The 19,130-nt window shown below is 29.0% G+C and overlaps 2 protein-coding genes across 4 annotated transcripts in view; one reads left to right on the top strand and one right to left on the bottom strand.

Annotated features, from left to right (window-relative positions):
* The window catches only part of LOC143197822 (metabotropic glycine receptor), a 578,984-nt gene that overhangs the window by 27,712 nt on the left and 532,142 nt on the right, over positions 1–19,130 (top strand). The gene's annotated exons all lie outside the window — the stretch shown is intronic.
* Positions 1–19,130, bottom strand: part of Slip1 (SLo interacting protein 1) — a 166,226-nt gene that overhangs the window by 27,569 nt on the left and 119,527 nt on the right. For both annotated transcript variants that reach the window (XM_076406601.1, XM_076406600.1), the window contains exon 2: positions 11,780–12,007. In XM_076406601.1, the coding sequence (XP_076262716.1) occupies positions 11,780–12,007 (228 nt within the window). The remainder of the gene's footprint in view (positions 1–11,779; positions 12,008–19,130) is intronic.

Genomic DNA, 19,130 nt, shown 5'->3' with positions numbered 1-19,130 from the left:
AATTTCTTGAGTTCCATATATTAAAAAAATTAATTAAAAGTGAATTTTATGTTTTGATTTTTTTATAATGTCTATAACTTCTTGTTAAATGTAGATACATTTATGAAATGTTCACCTTATATAGAGAATTTAGTGTAGAATCATCAATCATTTCTTATTACATCAAATATTTGAGATACATTCTTTTATAAAATGTTTTGAAGAATTATATACATTGTTAACTGTTTAATATTTTCTAAAAAAATAGAGATATGTCAAAATAAATACTTTGTTCGTTTTCTACGCCCTTGAATATATATATATATATATATATATATATATATATATATATATATATATATTACCTTTTACTATAACGTCTTCATCATCTGTATATTATTTGATGATTTGATTTTATTGATTGTGATGATGATTGATATTTTAATATATAAATTAGGAATCAATAATAACAACAAGTAACAAAAACAATATAATTTCTATAACATCCAGATTCTATAAAATAGATCGACATAAGGACTTTTATCTTTTTTGCACTATAAATAAATATAATATGCGCCAATTTAGACATTAAAAATCTCAAAAACGATTCTCATTTTATCCCTACTAAAAATTTGAATTATTTAGCCATTTTCAAGGGTTTCCCTATTACTTTCATATTGTAAAATACAGATGTGTTCTATAAAATGATCATAATCTAAAGAGAACATTATAGTAAGATTGAATTAAGATACAAACCGTATAAATATATAGCCACATTCTGCATATACTTAAAGTTATTGGTTCTTTGTTAGAGAATACTTATTAAATACTCGTTAATATTAAACATTGGCGAGTCGGACAGAATTCATAATAATTTAAAGTAATAAAAAATATTAGCAAGTGCTTAATGGTCATTCATAAGATATACAATTATATAAATTAACAATCAACAATAACAAGTAATAAAAACAATATAATTTCTATATCCTCCAAATTTTATAAAATAGATCGACATAAGGACTTTTATCTCTTTTGCGCTATAAATAAATATAATGAGCCAATTTAGACATTATAAATCTCAAAAAACCATTCTCATTTTTTCCCTACTAAAAATTTGAATTATTTAGCCATTTTCAAAGGTTTCCCTATTACTTTCATACTGTAAAATACAGATGTGTTCTATAAAATGATCATAATCTAAACAGGACATTATAGTAAGATTGAATTACGATACAAACCGTATAAATATATCGCCACATTCTGCATATACTTAAAGTTATTGGTTCTTTGTTAGAGAATACTTATTAAATACTCGTTAATATTAAACATTGGCGAGTCGGACAGAATTCATAATAATTTAAAGTAATAAAAAATATTAGCAAGTGCTTAATGGTCATTCATAAGATATACAATTATATAAATTAACAATCAACAATAACAAGTAATAAAAACAATATAATTTCTATATCCTCCAAATTTTATAAAATAGATCGACATAAGGACTTTTATCTCTTTTGCGCTATAAATAAATATAATGAGCCAATTTAGACATTATAAATCTCAAAAAACGATTCTCATTTTATCCCTACTAAAAATTTGAATTATTTAGCCATTTTCAAGGGTTTCCCTATTACTTTCATATTGTAAAATACAGATGTGTTCTATAAAATGATCATAATCTAAAGAGAACATTATAGTAAGATTGAATTAAGATACAAACCGTATAAATATATAGCCACATTCTGCATATACTTAAAGTTATTGGTTCTTTGTTAGAGAATACTTATTAAATACTCGTTAATATTAAACATTGGCGAGTCGGACAGAATTCATAATAATTTAAAGTAATAAAAAATATTAGCAAGTGCTTAATGGTCATTCATAAGATATACAATTATATAAATTAACAATCAACAATAACAAGTAATAAAAACAATATAATTTCTATATCCTCCAAATTTTATAAAATAGATCGACATAAGGACTTTTATCTCTTTTGCGCTATAAATAAATATAATGAGCCAATTTAGACATTATAAATCTCAAAAAACCATTCTCATTTTTTCCCTACTAAAAATTTGAATTATTTAGCCATTTTCAAAGGTTTCCCTATTACTTTCATACTGTAAAATACAGATGTGTTCTATAAAATGATCATAATCTAAACAGGACATTATAGTAAGATTGAATTACGATACAAACCGTATAAATATATCGCCACATTCTGCATATACTTAAAGTTATTGGCTCTTTGTTAGAGAATACTTATTAAATACTCGTTAATATTAAACATTGGTGAGTCGCGCATAATTCATAACAATTTAAGGTAATAAAAAATAATAGCAAGTGCTTAATTGTCATTCATAAGATTTTTGAAAGTTTGGAAGCACATTATTTTTAGTTAACATAAAAAGAACCTTCTGGAGTGGGACAAGGACGTCATAATATCTATACGTTTTAGTCCAGGAACATTACATAATATTTATTGCTAAATAATTAGGAATAAAATAACAAGAAACGCCAAAAATAAATAACGATATACACGACATAATAAAGTATAGTTTAATAGCACACTAAGTGCTCCAAAAAAGGACAAAAAGCCAAAGAGATTACTCTCGAGCCTTGAAGTTTAAGCGCGTAGGATGTGAATTTATGAAAATTTTAATAAATGCCGCCAACTTTAGCAGTTACTGTAATAGTTCGCAATTGTAAAAGATGAAGGAACTAAATTACTGTGAGATATACTGTGACAGGCGACTCAAAGTCTTAATTAAAAAAAAAATTAAGTAGAAAAACATCGAGTTGTTATTTTTTTAATAGACGGCATTTGCTGTAGCAGAAGAATTCGCACCGCAAGTAAATTGGTAGTCAACAGTAAGGATGGGAACTATCGAATAAAAATATCGTTCTATAGTCAAAAAGTAGTCGCACGAAAATAGTAATTCAATTATTAACAATAGATGATGTTACTGTGTATTAAATCGCATTAAGTACGTTCGCAACCAACTTCATTCACTGACAGAATGCAGATCATTTCATTAAAGTGTGAACAAAACATATTTTCAGTATGTTGCGAGTGTCTGAATTTGTACTGAGGAATTCACAGTTTTACTTTATTTTTAATTTCATAAAATGCCGTGTGAAATCATGCTTCATCGATTTCAAGATGTGAATACTGGTTTCAACATTTTCCAAGTGATGATTTTGACACCGAAAGAAGAACATTTTGGACAGCCAAAAAAATTTGAAAGACGAGATTGGAAGGCATTACTCGATGAAAACATCAATGGGGATCGCTATTGACTATAATTGTTGCGTTTCAATCTAGTATTACCTTGAAAACGGCCGGAATACGAGTAACGTTATTCATCGGCGTGACAACATTCGGCCACATATTGCAAAAACGGTGAAAACATACTTGGGAAGTGCTATCCCACCCGCCGTATTCTCCAGACCCTGCTCCTTCTGATTACAACTTGTTCAGACATATGAGTCATGACCTGTCTGAGCACCGCATCATTTTTTACGAAGATACTAAAAGAATAGGTCGATTCGTTGAGTTTCTTTCGATATGAAATCCATAAATAGCCTGAAATATAGGAAAAAGTAGCGGCTATCGATACTTTTAAAAAAATACTGTGCCATTTTTTCACCATAAAGCTTCAAAAGATTGATATATCAACTATTTAAATACTCTATCTTTTTTAAATACCATAATAGCTTTATTATTATTGTTAATCGTAAATATTTTTAAAATTAATATTTGTTAAAGCTTTTAAAAGGCTAAAAAGAACATCGAAAGTATTAAAAAATTGAAAAAGACCATTACCTAATAGTGACTAAAGTAACATACAACATACTCTACCACTTATCAATCAAAATTGTACTCTTTGCCTTATAACATTGAGAAAAACAGTTTCAAAAGGCTTGAATGAACATTGAAAGTAATACAAAATTGAAAAATAGCATTACTTAATAGTATGTCAACTAAGGTAATATCCCGTATAAATATTTATCAATCAAAATTTTACATACTTTTAGTATTTAGTTTGTTTTATTGTCGAAATAAAGGGGGGCAAGCTTATATAACAATACATATGAAAATCCCATTCGAATGAAGTAATAACCTCTGAAACTAGTAACGAATGAAACATTCTATAGTCGTTTTCATATCGAGTGCTGTTTCCCAACGCTGGTGAACAACATTTATTATTATTTCCGACTTGGTTGGCGCAATGGTAAAGGCGACAGAACGGTCCACCCACTGTTGTGATAGTCGCGGGTTCGAATCCTGCTAGGACATGGTCGTGAATTTAGGTTTGTGATTATCCTAGACAAGAGCGCAAAATCCGACAAGGAAAATGATCCCAGTCACGTCAGTAACCAGGCTGGGTAAGACCGGATGTCTTCTGGGATGATTTCTAAGTTGGTCACTCGCCCGTCGGTAGGCTTAATGCCGAGGCCCGTGGTTCGGAGCCCACGTTAAACCGTAGGTCCATTCCATATACACCCCTAGTTGATAAAAGAAGACTTTAAAATATATTTTAAATTATTATTTAGTTGAATTTAAATTTTATCGATACATAAATGAAAGCGCAGCAAAATTATTTGAAAGATATATTTAACGACACATAAAAAAGAGGAAAATATTTACTGGCAAAAAAAGTGAGCTACATCTCTGGGCTAGAAATTTCATTAACTGATAGTAATCTAAATTTAATTCGGACGTACAATGAAGAAGATGTATCAAAAAATAACATCTAAATTGAGAATTTCATATTTAGCTGGAAAATATGTAGAACCGGCTAATTTTCTTTGCAGTTTTTCAGTTACGAATTTAAACACACACACACACACAAACAGTAGACTAATTATGTTTCATTAAAACTGATGCTCTCTGTTTGTGTTTCGAGTTTTTTTTTCTTTTAAAAGCTCTTCGGATGTCTGCGTTGTATCAATCTCAATAATACAGAGATCTGGAGAATATTCAGGTCATCGTCGAAATTGATTGATCTATTTATTAATATTAATTGACGGTGGTGCGAAATGGTGTAACACAAGTTCTAATAATGCAAGGTCATCGAGACGGTATGAGGTCTTTTATGTTCAATGTGGGAGGACTGGGTTCATGTTTAATGACTAATGTAATATTGATGCAGTATATGTTTTTTTCTTTTCGGTATGATGACTCAGCTTTCATGATTTGTCTAGATTTTGGATGATGGTGCTTTTGTGTCGCATTTTATATTTAAAAAAAATACCAAGTCTCTATAAGAGGCGGGAATTAATTTTTGCGGGATATGTGCACCATAAAATTATTAAAAAGTTTCAGTTTATTGAAGTTAATATAATAGATGTTTGCATGTATTTAAATCAGCTATTGGTCAAAAAGCGTGAGAAGTGTCAATGTAAACTGTTAACTTCGACATAAAAGTGGTGGGGTTGGTCTCAATGATGAAGTTCCTTGCAAGATGAGAATCCAGCGCAAAGAACTTTCACAGAGTGCACATGGTTTCGAAACACTGAAATAAGAAGTTCCAAAATAGATCGATGATTGGAACCCTGACAAACCAACATTGTTCTTTCGAAAACACATAGTCATATTCCTAATAAGATGGAAAAAGTGGCATAAAACGATAGAGTATATTTTAATTGCTATATATTGAACCAATATTTTACAATAAATGCTTTTTAATGTGAAGAAATTATTATAAATTAATGTTTTCAATATTTCGAATTGCAGAAAAGGAATTCGTCAATACAAGGCAGCATTGAAAGAAAAATACATATTATAAAAAAACAAAAAAGTGACGGAATATCTTACAATAAAACCACTATTCCTATGTAACAAAAACATACAACGAAAAGTTTTATCTCTCTGGCTATATTCACCAAACACTGCTCTCTCTGAATATGAATTATTTCGAACGATGTCATAAGGAAATCATTATTTCTCAGCGCAGAATTTACAAAAAAAATGGTTATAGGTGGATAACATTTTACATAAGCCTTGAATTTACAGAAAAAAAACCTCTAAAAAAATTATAAATGTTTAACATGTTCAGCTTATGACTGATACGTTCGTTTATAGTTGTTTATATATGTAAATTCCAATGTTAAAGTTGAGTTTCAAAGTTCAAGGAATGATACATTATTCAATACTAACCGTATTATGAGTATACGTACGAATACGAACTAGTTAAATATATATAACAACGAAAGTAATATTGGTTTTATATAATATTTATCATTAAAACAGATAGAGCATTGTCTATTTCGCATAAAACTTATACATATTTATTTCAGTTTGCTACTATTTGTGATTATTCTCGTTTTAGTTTCCTTTTTACCATTTAGAGTTTATCAGTGGGCTCCGTACCACGGTTTTTGATTTAAACCCACAGTGTCATGAACATCCGGTCACACAGGATTCGAACTATTACCAATATGCATACAACCAACATATCACTGAATTCAACATCAAATTTTATAAAGTCTCTAATTTTCATTGATATATATCTAATTAAACACAAATTATTTTTGCAAGTTCAATTGTATTCTATAAAATAATTTTATTAAGATATGATCAAGATTAACAGATAATGCTCTTTATAATTTTATATATATTAAGAATATATAAAAACCATATACTTCTCATGATTTGAAAGAAAATTTTACAAAAGTACAGAGATTTTTATTATTATAAAACTGTCTATATTAAAATAACATCCTATCTCTTAAAAATAATCTCAATTCTGATGCGGCATGTTTTGAGAAAAACCAATATTTCTCACGATAACTATTTAGAATATTTAAAATGTATGTGCATCATTAGATTACTAATGAAATTTTATATAAATACTGAAGGATTCACTACGATATGTGATCGTAAATTGAAGTTGTAGTAACATATTTGAGTGGCTAGAATCAAAAGCCTTGTAAATTTTTTTTTCGAACCGATTGAGTTAAAACTATGTTATAAGATATTTTTCACAGTGCAAAAAACTATAGAATCATTTATTTTGGCACAAAGCATCGCAATTTTAAGATATTGCTTAAATAGTGTGAAAGTAAATTTTTGACAAAAAACATATTTTTAACTATAACTCTGGAACTATCGAAGATATCAAAATATATCACACGTCATTAGATTCAGCATCAAATTTTACATAAGTAGTTATAATTTTATTAATATCAGTGCAGTCAAACTGAAATTACAGCAATAAATCTGAAAATGACCAAAAATCACGATTTTTCCTGAGTATATATATGGAAAAAAAGCAAAAATATTTTTGGTTCCGGATTTGGCTTAAATTTCGATATATACTGTATTTTATACCGAAAAAAATAAATATATCATCTGTTCTGCACTCAGGTATCATGTCTTTGAAATATAAGTTAAATAATGGAAAATATGTTTCTTTATAAAAATGACAATGTTCGATATAACCTGCTATAACTTCTGATATACTTTTAGTTTGCTAATAATTAATATACCGTCTGATTTAGCATTAAATTCTGTATATATTTTGACATTTTCATCAGTATGTCTCTAGCTGTATTGAAATGCCACCAGATTTTTTAAAATATTCATTCAATTTCAAACAGGACAGTTTTTGATAAATAGATAATTTTCATTGAAACTATTACCCATACGAAAACATCAAATACATAACTGAATTCATCATAAAATTCTATAAAAGCTCTGTAAGTTTCATTGGTATTTATCGACTCAAAGATAAATTATACTTGGAAGCTTGATTGTATTCTATCAAATAATTTTATTAAGAAAACCGATAATTCTCTCTATAATTGTCCAACTATTAAGAATATATAAAAACCATTTACTTAGGATGATTTAAAAGAAAATTTTACAAAAGTACAGAGATTTTTATTATTATAAAACTATCTATATTAAAATAACATCCTATTTCTTAAAAAGAATTTCAATTCTGACGCGACATGTTTTGTGAAAAACCAATATTTCTCACGATAACTATTTAGAATATTTAAACTATATGTGCATCATTAGATTACCAATGAAATTTTACATAAATACTGAAGGATTCAGTACGATATGTGATCGTAAATTGAAGTTGTAGTAAGATATTTGAGGGGCTAGAATCAAAAACCTTGTAATTTTTTTTTTCGAACCGATTGAGTTAAAACTAAGTTATAAGATATTTTTCACAGTGCAAAAAACTATAGAATCATTTATTTTGGCACAAAGCATCGCAATTTTAAGATATTACTTAAATAGTGTGAAAGTAAATTTTTGATGAAAAACATATTTTTAATTATAACTCTGGAACTATCGAAGATATCAAAATATATCACACGTTATTAGATTCAGCATTAAATTTTACATAAATAGTTGTAATTTTATTAATATCAGTGCAGTCAAACTGAAATTGCAACAATAAATCTGAAAATGACCAAAAATCGCGATTTTTCCTGAGTATATATATGGAAAAAAAGCAAAAATATTTTTAGTTCCCAATTTGGCTTAAATTTCGATATATAGTGTATTTTACACCGAAAATAACAAATATATCATCTGTTCTGCACTCAGGTATCATGTCTTTGAAATATAACTTAAATAATGGAAAATATGTTTCTTTATAAAAACGACAATGTTCGATATAACCTGCTATAACTTCTGATATGCTTTTAGTTTGCTAATAATTAATACACCATCTGATTTAGCATTAAATTCTGTATATATTTTGACATTTTCATCAGTATGTCTCTCGCTGTATTGAAATGCCACCAGATTTTTAAAAATATTCATTCAATTTCAAACAGGACAGTTTTTGATAAATAAATAATTTTCATTGAAACTATTGCCCATATGAAAACATCAAATACATCACTGAATTCATCATGAAATTCTATAAAAGCTCTGTAAGTTTGATTGGTATTTATCGACTCAAAGATAAATTCTATTTGGAAGTTTGATTGTATTCTATCAAATAATTTTATTAAGAAAACAGATAATTATCTCTATAATTGTCCAACTATTAAGAATATATAAAAACCATTTACTTAGGATGATTTGAAAGAAAATTTGACAAAAGTACAGAGATTTTGATTATTATAAAACTATCTATATTAAAATAACATCCTATTTCTCAAAAAGAATTTCAATTCTGACGAGACATGTTTTGAGAAAAACCAATATTTCTCACGATAACTATTTAGAATATTTAAACTATATGTGCATCATTAGATTACCAATGAAATTTTACATAAATACTGAAGGATTCAGTACGATATGTGATCGTAAATTGAAGTTGTAGTAAGATATTTGAGGGGCTAGAACCAAAAACCTTGTAATTTTTTTTTTCGAACCGATTGAGTTAAAACTAAGTTATAAGATATTTTTCACAGTGCAAAAAACTATAGAATCATTTATTTTGGCACAAAGCATCGCAATTTTAAGATATTACTTAAATAGTGTGAAAGTAAATTTTTGACGAAAAACATATTTTTAATTATAACTCTGGAACTATCGAAGATATCAAAATATATCACACGTTATTAGATTCAGCATCAAATTTTACATAAATAGTTGTAATTTTATTAATATCAGTGCAGTCAAACTGAAATTGCAGCAATAAATCTGAAAATGACCAAAAATCACGATTTTTCCTGAGTATATATATGGAAAAAAAGCAAAAATATTTTTGGTTCCCAATTTCGCTTAAATTTCGATATATAGTGTATTCTACACCGAAAAAAACAAATATATCATCTGTTCTGCACTCAGGTATCATGTCTTTGAGATATAACTTAAATAATGGAAAATATGTTTCTTTATAAAAATGACAATGTTCGATATAACCTGCTATAACTTCTGATATACTTTTAGTTTGCTAATAATTAATATACCGTCTGATTTAGCATTAAATTCTGTATATATTTTGACATTTTCATCAGTATGTCTCTAGCTGTATTGAAATGCCACCAGATTTTTAAAAATATTCATTCAATTTCAAACAGGACAGTTTTTGATAAATAGATAATTTTCATTGAAACTATTACCCATATGAAAACATCAAATACATCACTGAATTCATCATAAGATTCTATAAAAGCTCTGTAAGTTTGATTGGTATTTATCGACTCAAAGATAAATTCTATTTGGAAGTTTGATTGTATTCTATCAAATAATTTTATTAAGAAAACAGATAATTATCTCTATAATTGTCCAACTATTAAGAATATATAAAAACCATGTACTTCGGATGATTTGAAAGAAAATTTTACAAAAGTACAGAGATTTTTATTATTATAAAACTATCTATATTAAAATAACATCCTATTTCTTAAAAATAATTTCATTTCTGACGCGACATGATTTGAGAAAAACCAATATTTCTCACGATAAATATTTAGAATATTTAAACTATATGTGCATCATTAGATTACCAATGAAATTTTACATAAATACTGAAGTATTCACTACGATATGAGATCGTAAATTGAAGTTGTAGTAAGATATTTGAGGGGCTAGAATCAAAAACCTTGTAAATTTTTTTTCGAACCCATTGAGTTAAAACTATGTTATAAGATATTTTTCACAGTGCAAGAAACTATAGAATCATTTATTTTGGCACAAAGTATCGCAATTTTAAGATATTACTTAAATAGTGTGAAAGTAAATTTTTGACAAAAAACATATTTTTAACTATAACTCTGGAACTATCGAAGATATCAAAATATATCACACGTCATTAGATTCAGCATCAAATTTTACATAAATAGTTGTAATTTTATTAATATCAGTGCAGTCAAACTGAAATTGTAGCAAGATATCTGAAAATGACCGAAAATCACGATTTTTCCTGAGTATATATATGGAAAAAAAGCAAAAAAATTTTTGGTTCCCGATTTGGCTTAAATTTCGATATATAGTGTATTTTACACCGAAAATAACAAATATATCATCTGTTCTGCACTCAGGTATCATGTCTTTGAAATATAACTTAAATAATGGAAAATATGTTTCTTTATAAAAACGACAATGTTCGATATAACCTGCTGTAACTTCTGATATACTTTTAGTTTGCTAATAATTAATACACCATCTGATTTAGCATTAAATTCTGTATATATTTTGACATTTTCATCAGTATGTCTCTCGCTGTATTGAAATGCCATCAGATTTTTAAAAATATTCATTCAATTTCAAACAGGACAGTTTTTGATAAATAAATAATTTTCATTGAAACTATTACCCATATGAAAACATCAAATACATCACTGAATTCATCATAAAATTCTATAAAAGCTCTGTAAGTTTGATTGGTATTTATCGACTCAAAGATAAATTATATTTGGAAGCTTGATTGTATTCTATCAAATAATTTTATTAAGAAAACAGATAATTCTCTCTATAATTGTCCAACTATTAAGAATATATAAAAACCTTTTACTTAGGATGATTTGAAAGAAAATTTGACAAAAGTACAGAGATTTTGATTATTATAAAACTATCTATATTAAAATAACATCCTATTTCTCAAAAAGAATTTCAATTCTGACGAGACATGTTTTGAGAAAAACCAATATTTCTCACGATAACTAATTAGAATATTTAAACAATATATGCATCATTGGATTCGTCATAAAATTCTACATGAACACAGAGAGTTTAATAAAGATATGTAGTCTGGAATTGAAGTTGTAGTAAGATTCTTGAATAGCTAAAATCAAAAACTTTGGAAATGTTTCTATTCCGGATTCGAACCAGGGACTATCGCTAGAGTAATTTATTAAGTATTTCAATCTGACTTACCTCTAAATCTATATCGTGGGTTAAACAATCAATAGCAGCTTCATCGATCCATTGAATGCCAGATAATTCGGTTTGACATGCGGTGGAGACATATTTGGAAATATCTCTTGTCTGAACGGGCGAACCTGATATTCTTCGTTTAACCTCGACAACAATGGGATCTTTTGCTGTCAGGAATGCTCTAACAGCATCCTCATGTGGGTAACCACTCACATCTATCCCGTTAACCTGTGAAATAATTAAAATAATTTTCAATATTCTGAAAGCCAATCGAATAAATAAAGTTGTTGTTTCTTAAAAGGGCCGAGCGATTTTTCCTTCGCTAATTTCTCTTAATTAGTCCGGAAGTTTGATGAACTGCTAATAAAATATCAATAATTATGTCTTGACGGAGTTTCAAGAGTTATAACTTGGACTTAAGTCTGGAGCAATCTGGTTTATTGGTTAATATTCAAGTATTTCGAGCTGTGTTTTCTAGTAATAAATTAAGTAAAATGTACACTACCGTTCAAAAGTTTGAGAACGCCCTATTTTTGTTGACAATAAAAAATACTGCAATACATTTTTAAATAAACTTGTTCATATTGGAGATTATTATTTTATAGTCGTGCTTATAACAATAATCTTTTACATATTGATTTTCAATTCCAAAACTCATTAGTTTAGATTTGAGTGTATCTTGTGACTCTCCTGCAGTAGTTACCATAGCTCATAAGTGCATCGAAAGACAAATGGGAAACACATTTCTCTTGAGCATTGGTGTTCTCTGTACTTTTACCAGAAAGAATGTTCTATATGCCAAATTGCAGAAAAGTTCGAAGTCTCATGTACTATACTTATATGCTAAAACGAATTACTGGAAGAGATCTGGACGTCCCAAACCTACAACAAATGACTTTTGTAGTTTAACTTTCACATTCCTAGATCTAAAAGACTTGTTTTATATAACAATAAGCCTGGTCATATGATTAAAATTGATGGAAAACTGAATAAAGAAGAGTATCTGAAACCCTTCAGGAAAATAGCTTCTGGAGTGAATGTAACTGACCGAAGTTTTTCTTTTCAACAATATAACGACACTACACGTTCATCAAGATTATGTCAGAGGTTCCTACATCAAAAATGGAACGATGAATTTTGGCAAATAATGAAATGGTCATCAGAATCGCCAGATCTCACTCCTATCGAACTGAGTAATATGAAATTAATGAATAATGAATAAAGTAAATGGAAGTTACTGAGCTTTGAATACCTAAATAAGTTAATAAAATGAATGAATAAACTTTAAGTAAGCATCAGTTTATAACAATATGGTTTAAGGTTTCATTTAGATATAAATGCAATAAATTATGATTTCGTTGTTTACCAATTGTTACCAAGCTTTTCAATGCTAGTGTACATGTAAAAAAGTGTTTTTCTTCAATTTCTTTTCGATATGTTGTATTCCAGACAATCTATTGTATTAGTATTCGCGTCTACATACTATCGATTTTATATCAGATATTCAGAAAAGACCACACATGTGTGATTTATAAAATAATAATGCCTAACAACCTGTTTTAAATAATATTAAAATTTCTATACCATTTCACGGCTTGACTCGATATTCAGCATATGTATCGATAAGTTATCGATACTTATGATAAATATATCTCCATATTTCTTCGAGTCACATATCAAAATGTTTTTAAATTCAAATAATTTTTTACGTTCTTTTTTTTTCGTTTTTATGAGTATATCAAAATGTTATTGTTATATTTATATAATTGTGTCAATTGACACATACATCGTATATCAATGATTAAGATTACGAACTATGTTTCACTATAAAATCGACAATGTTCGATATAACTTGCTATAATTTCCGATGTACTTTTAATTTCCTAATAATTAATCAACCACATGATTTAGCATTAAATTCTGTATAGATGTTGACATTTTCATCAGTATGTTTCTGATTGTATTGAAATCCCATCAGGAATAGGAATTTTTTCACAAATAGATAATTTCCACTGCAACTAATACTGATATGAGAACAGCAAATACATCAGTAAATTTAGCATGAAATTCTGTAAAAAATCGTGTAATTTTGATTGATATATATAGACTTAAACAGAAATTATTTTTGCAAGTTTCATTGTTTTCCATAAAACAATATTATCAAGAAAACAGTTAGTTCCAAATATAACTGTCAAACTGTTAAGAATATATAAAAACCGTATACTTGTGTGAGATTTAAAATGAATTTTTATATAAATATAATGATATTTATTATTATGCTACTATCTACATTAACATTATATACTTTAACTTGAATATCAATTTGGATGCGACATATTCTGATAAAAACTAATAATTCTCACTAAAACTACTTAGAATATTTAAACATCATGTACATAATTAGATTCACCATAAAATTGTACGTAACTACTGAAAGTTTCATGAAGATATCCGGCCTGAAATTGAAGTTGTGGTAAGATTTATAAATGGCTGTTATTGAAAACTATAATTAAATCTATATTTTTTTAGTTAGCCCTAACCCTCAAAAGATGCGTGTATAAATTTGACAGCTATCGGATTATTAGTTTGTGAATTATAGCATTTTGAATGAAGCAATTTTTGTTATTGTGAAAAGAACATGGATAAAAAGGAATTTCGTGTGTTGATAAAATATTGCTTTTTGAAGGGAAAAAATACAGTTGAAGCAAAAACTTGGCTTATTGCTGAGTTTCTGGACACTGACCAAGGAAAATCAACCATCAAGGATTGGTATGCTAAGTTTAAACGTGGTGAAATGAGCACCGAAGACGGTGAACGCAGTGGACGCTCAAAAGATGTTGTTATCGACGAAAACATTTAAAACATTCACAAAATGATTTTGAGTGACTCTAAATTGAAACTGAATGAAGTAACAGACACTCTAAAGATATCAACTGAACGCGTACATCATATCATTCACGAATATTTGGGTATGAGAAAGCTTTGTGCAAAGAGGGTGCCGCGCGAGCTCACTTTTGGCCAAAAACAACGACGAGTTGATGATTCGGAGCAGTGTTTGAAGATGATCAAACATAAAAAATGATAAATGATCAATTAATTGTGGCTGGAAGAGAGTGTGTAAATTGTAATAATAATTGTTAAATTAATGGTTGCTCTAGAGGACCAGTTTTAATCATAAATAAATTAAAAAAATAACTAAACTAATAACACACAAAGAATTCAATAATAAAAAACATATATATAACCGGTGGGTTAAGGGAGAGAAGGAAATGTAAATATATTTTCGTTACACTGTGTATATCAGTTTCGTGTAATAATAGCGTCTATGAAGGCGATATTGGGGCTTCAACCTTTTCAACTTGTTGAATTGAAACCTAAATGTGCAATTGGTACGTGTCAAAAGGAAACCTTATGTGCTGAAAGAAATTTTAGCCTTTTATAGGGTGAGGTCCATAGTTTATTTTTGAAATCTACGGAAGAAAGTGTTTTGCTTTATAAATTCTGTATGAGTCGCTCACATGTCTACAACAAATCTTATAACAAGAGTTGAATGAAAGACAGTAATTTATTCAATGAACAAAACGACGCATTGACGTATTTTTTTAATTCATATATTACATTGTCACTAAACGCTGACGATTAACCTACAATTTCTTTTTACATTAACTTAAACCTGAGTACTCGTATATATCTAGGAGGACCTATCGACCTTATCTTAACAGATCAACTGAAAATTCCCCGGCCTACCATAGTAAAACACATTTCTTTTGGCAAAATTAGTTTTCTTTTATTCAACATAATTCCCTTGGGTGATATACTGATTATAACGACCCCTCCAACTTTTCGATACGATTTTTGTAGTACGATCTGTCCTTTGCTTCAAAATAGGCCTCAGTTTCGGCGATCACCTCTTCATTGCGACGAAAATTACTTCCCAGCGAGCATTCTTTTGAGATCTGAGAACAGGGAATAGTCGCTGGGGGCTAGATCTGGAGAATACGATGGATGAGGAAGCAATTCGAAACCCAATTCATGGATTTTTGCCATCGTTTTCACTGACTTTCGTTTTCTTCAAATGCGGCCGTTTTTCGGCGATTACGTCATTCAAACTCTCCAATAACGCTATGTGTAGTAGTCGCTGTTGATGGTCCTTCCTTTTTCAAGGTAGTCAATGAAAATTATTCCATGCGCATCCCAAAATACAGACGCCATAACCTTGCCAGCCAACTGTTGCGTTTTCCTACGCTTTGGGGCGGGTTCAACGTGTTCAGTCCACTCGGATGACTGTCGATTGGACTTCGGAGTGAGATGATGGAGCCATGTTTTATCCATTGTCACATGTCGATGCAAAAACTCGGATTTATTACGCTTGATCATCTTCAAACACTTCTCCGAATCATCAACTCGTCGTTGTTTCAAAATTCAAAATGTCAAAGTCAAAGTGTCAAATATTCGTGAATGATATGATGTACACGTTTAGTTCATATCTTTAGAGTGTCTGCTACTTCATTCGATTTTAATTTACGGTCATTCAAAATCATAACAACTTCTTTCGGCCATCCACTGCGTTCACCGTCTTCGGTGCTCATTTCACCACGTCTAAATTTAGCATACCAATCCTCGATGGTTGATTTTCGTGGAACAGTGTCCGGAAAAAAGTAATATTTTATCAACACGCGAAATCCCTTTCATACATTTTTTCACAATAACAAAAGTTACTTCACTCAAAATGCTATAATTCACAAACTAATGATCCGACAGCTGTCAAATTTATACACGCGTCTTTTGAGGGTTAGAGCTAACTAAAAAAATATGGGTTTAATTCTAGCAGCGCCATCTATGTGTCAGGCCGGGGACTTTTCAATATATCGGAAAAAAATATCGGCCAAAAATATCGATGTTTTTTTTTTCATAAAACATCGATATATCGATATTTTTTCTGATCCCTAATCCGTTATTCTATGGACCTGGTAGATTGTTGTTTGTTTTGTTTTTTTTCGGTATTCAAACTGAGTCTGGAATTAGGTTGCTTTGTTTTATTATTGGACTTATTGTCTTGAGTAATATTTTCTCATAAAGTTTCGACACAATTGTTAATAGAGAAATAGGTCGATACGATTTGACATCATTAGGTTGTTGACCACGGTTGGGAATCAAAATTACTTCCATCACTTTCCAATACGCAGGCACATATTTCACTCTAAAAACAGCGTTAAAAAATATTTGTAATCTTTACTATGGCTTTTCTAGACAGTTGTTTTAGGATTTCTTCAGCGATTAAGTCGAATCCCGGTGAGTTATTAGTGTTAAGAACGCAATATGTAATACGTTTTAACGTTATGAAACCTTTTAATCGACGTTCCTATTTCCGATGACATTCCATTTCACCAAGACATTTATGCATGGTTAACCATGAGTTGAAATGCCTCACAACTAATATCATTATTTTCGTTTTACCCACTACGAGTTAATTAATATGTGGGGGAAAATGGTTTAGAAAAATTCTGATAACTACCGAACCCACGTGTGATTTATTTTAATGGGAAAACGTTCAGCGATCATCTGTTATAAAGACATCAGACGTATTTTACCATAAGATAACTAACAATTAGTTAATTAGAAATAGTAAAATATTTCAACCCTCTTTTTGTAAACGCTATTTAAAAAAAAGACAAATTATGTTGGACTGGTGTTGGAAAGATGTGAATATATAGAGGTTTAGTTTACATAGAATATTTATTTAATTAATACATTGTTACTAGTCGTTTCCGTCTAACCTACAACTTGTCTTTATGATAACTTAAATCTAGGTATATAACTAGGAGGATCCATCGGCCCTATCTCAGTCTCTGGTGAGATAATGTTTATACATGTGTCACTGCTGTATTTTTTAATATATGCTCACTACACAACACTACACAAGATCATATGGTTTGATTCTTTTGAGTCTGTGTCCAGTTCTGGTGGTATCTAAAAGCTGAAATATTTCAATATTCTCCTGAGAATGGAGTCTTTCCTCATGCCCCCTTGCAATTCTCTTGATTTCTGACTCACTGTGGCTATTTGAAGGTTTCGATGTAGGTAATCAGTCCTATAGTATTTGGGTGCATACCTCTCAGGACTTTGTTCTGAAAAATTTGTATTTTGTTTATGTTACTCTTTGCAGAACATCCCTATAATTGAACTCCATATGTCCATATAGTAGTCTATATAGTCAACTCTTCGAGTTGATAGTAGACCTATTGTCTATATCCGTTAACTAAGCGCTGTAAAAAAGCCTGTTAAAGTCTCTATGTCCCTTTTGAACCAATCCTAAGGCATTTAATCAATGAGAAATGACTTGTTGAATAACCTCTAATGAATGAGCAAGATCTCGCTCAATTTGGCAATAGTCGTCGTCCAATAGTTTCTCCATTTCTCCGTCTTCAAAGTACTTTACTATTTGGGGATGTTGCTGTTTTTCTTGATGATTAATACTGTACGAACTGCCTTGACATACCAAATTCCTATTCTGTATATTAACTAATTTTAACTGATAACTATATATCAGGTACAAAATATATAATATTATTTGTAACAGATGCCATATTTATCTTTTTAAACTTTAAAAAGCATGTTTCAATAAACATGTTAATTTAAAACTAAAAATAAACGCATTTTAACCATTAGTACAATAAGTAGAATAATAGTTATATTGCTGCTTAGTAAACTATAATAATTAACCACAAATAATACGTTATTTCGAGTATTTCCTATATATACAGTTTTGTTGTTACTAAGTCATCCATACTAACATTCCAATAATTTACGAAGCTTTAAAAGTTTATAAACAACGAATTAACAATAAGTTTATTGTTTTCTGTATAAGGTCACTTGAACTAGACGCATAACTTGCATATATTCGACTATATTTAAATAAGAAAGGTTTTCCCTATTTACATACACAATAATTTTCTTCAACGCATTTACTCCAACAATCTATGGATATCACTGATCAAAGTACACGCAAGCTTCTTAATAAATAATTTATACAGGTATATTAGGGGTATTATAAAATATAAAAAAAAATTATCGATATTTCCATATATCGCTTTCGATATTGATATTAATATATAATATTGATTTTTTTTGGAATAAGTAAAGAAAATATCGATATTTTTAAGGAAAAATAAAAATAGTGAAATGTTATCCTAAAAATATATATTTGTTCTAAATTTCTTAAAAAATAGCGATAAAAATATAGATATAAAATAACAACAAGGTAAAAGTTAAAAATTGTATTTAATTTATTCTGAAAAAATATCGAAATATATCGGCCAAAAAATATCGATATATCGGCCGAAAAAATATC

Source organism: Rhynchophorus ferrugineus, unplaced genomic scaffold, assembly GCF_030347505.1.
Source record: "Rhynchophorus ferrugineus isolate W39M unplaced genomic scaffold, kcgeb_rfMv2 rfM5, whole genome shotgun sequence".
Lineage (NCBI taxonomy): Eukaryota > Metazoa > Arthropoda > Insecta > Coleoptera > Curculionidae > Rhynchophorus > Rhynchophorus ferrugineus.
This window is presented reverse-complemented; position numbering and strand designations above follow the sequence as displayed.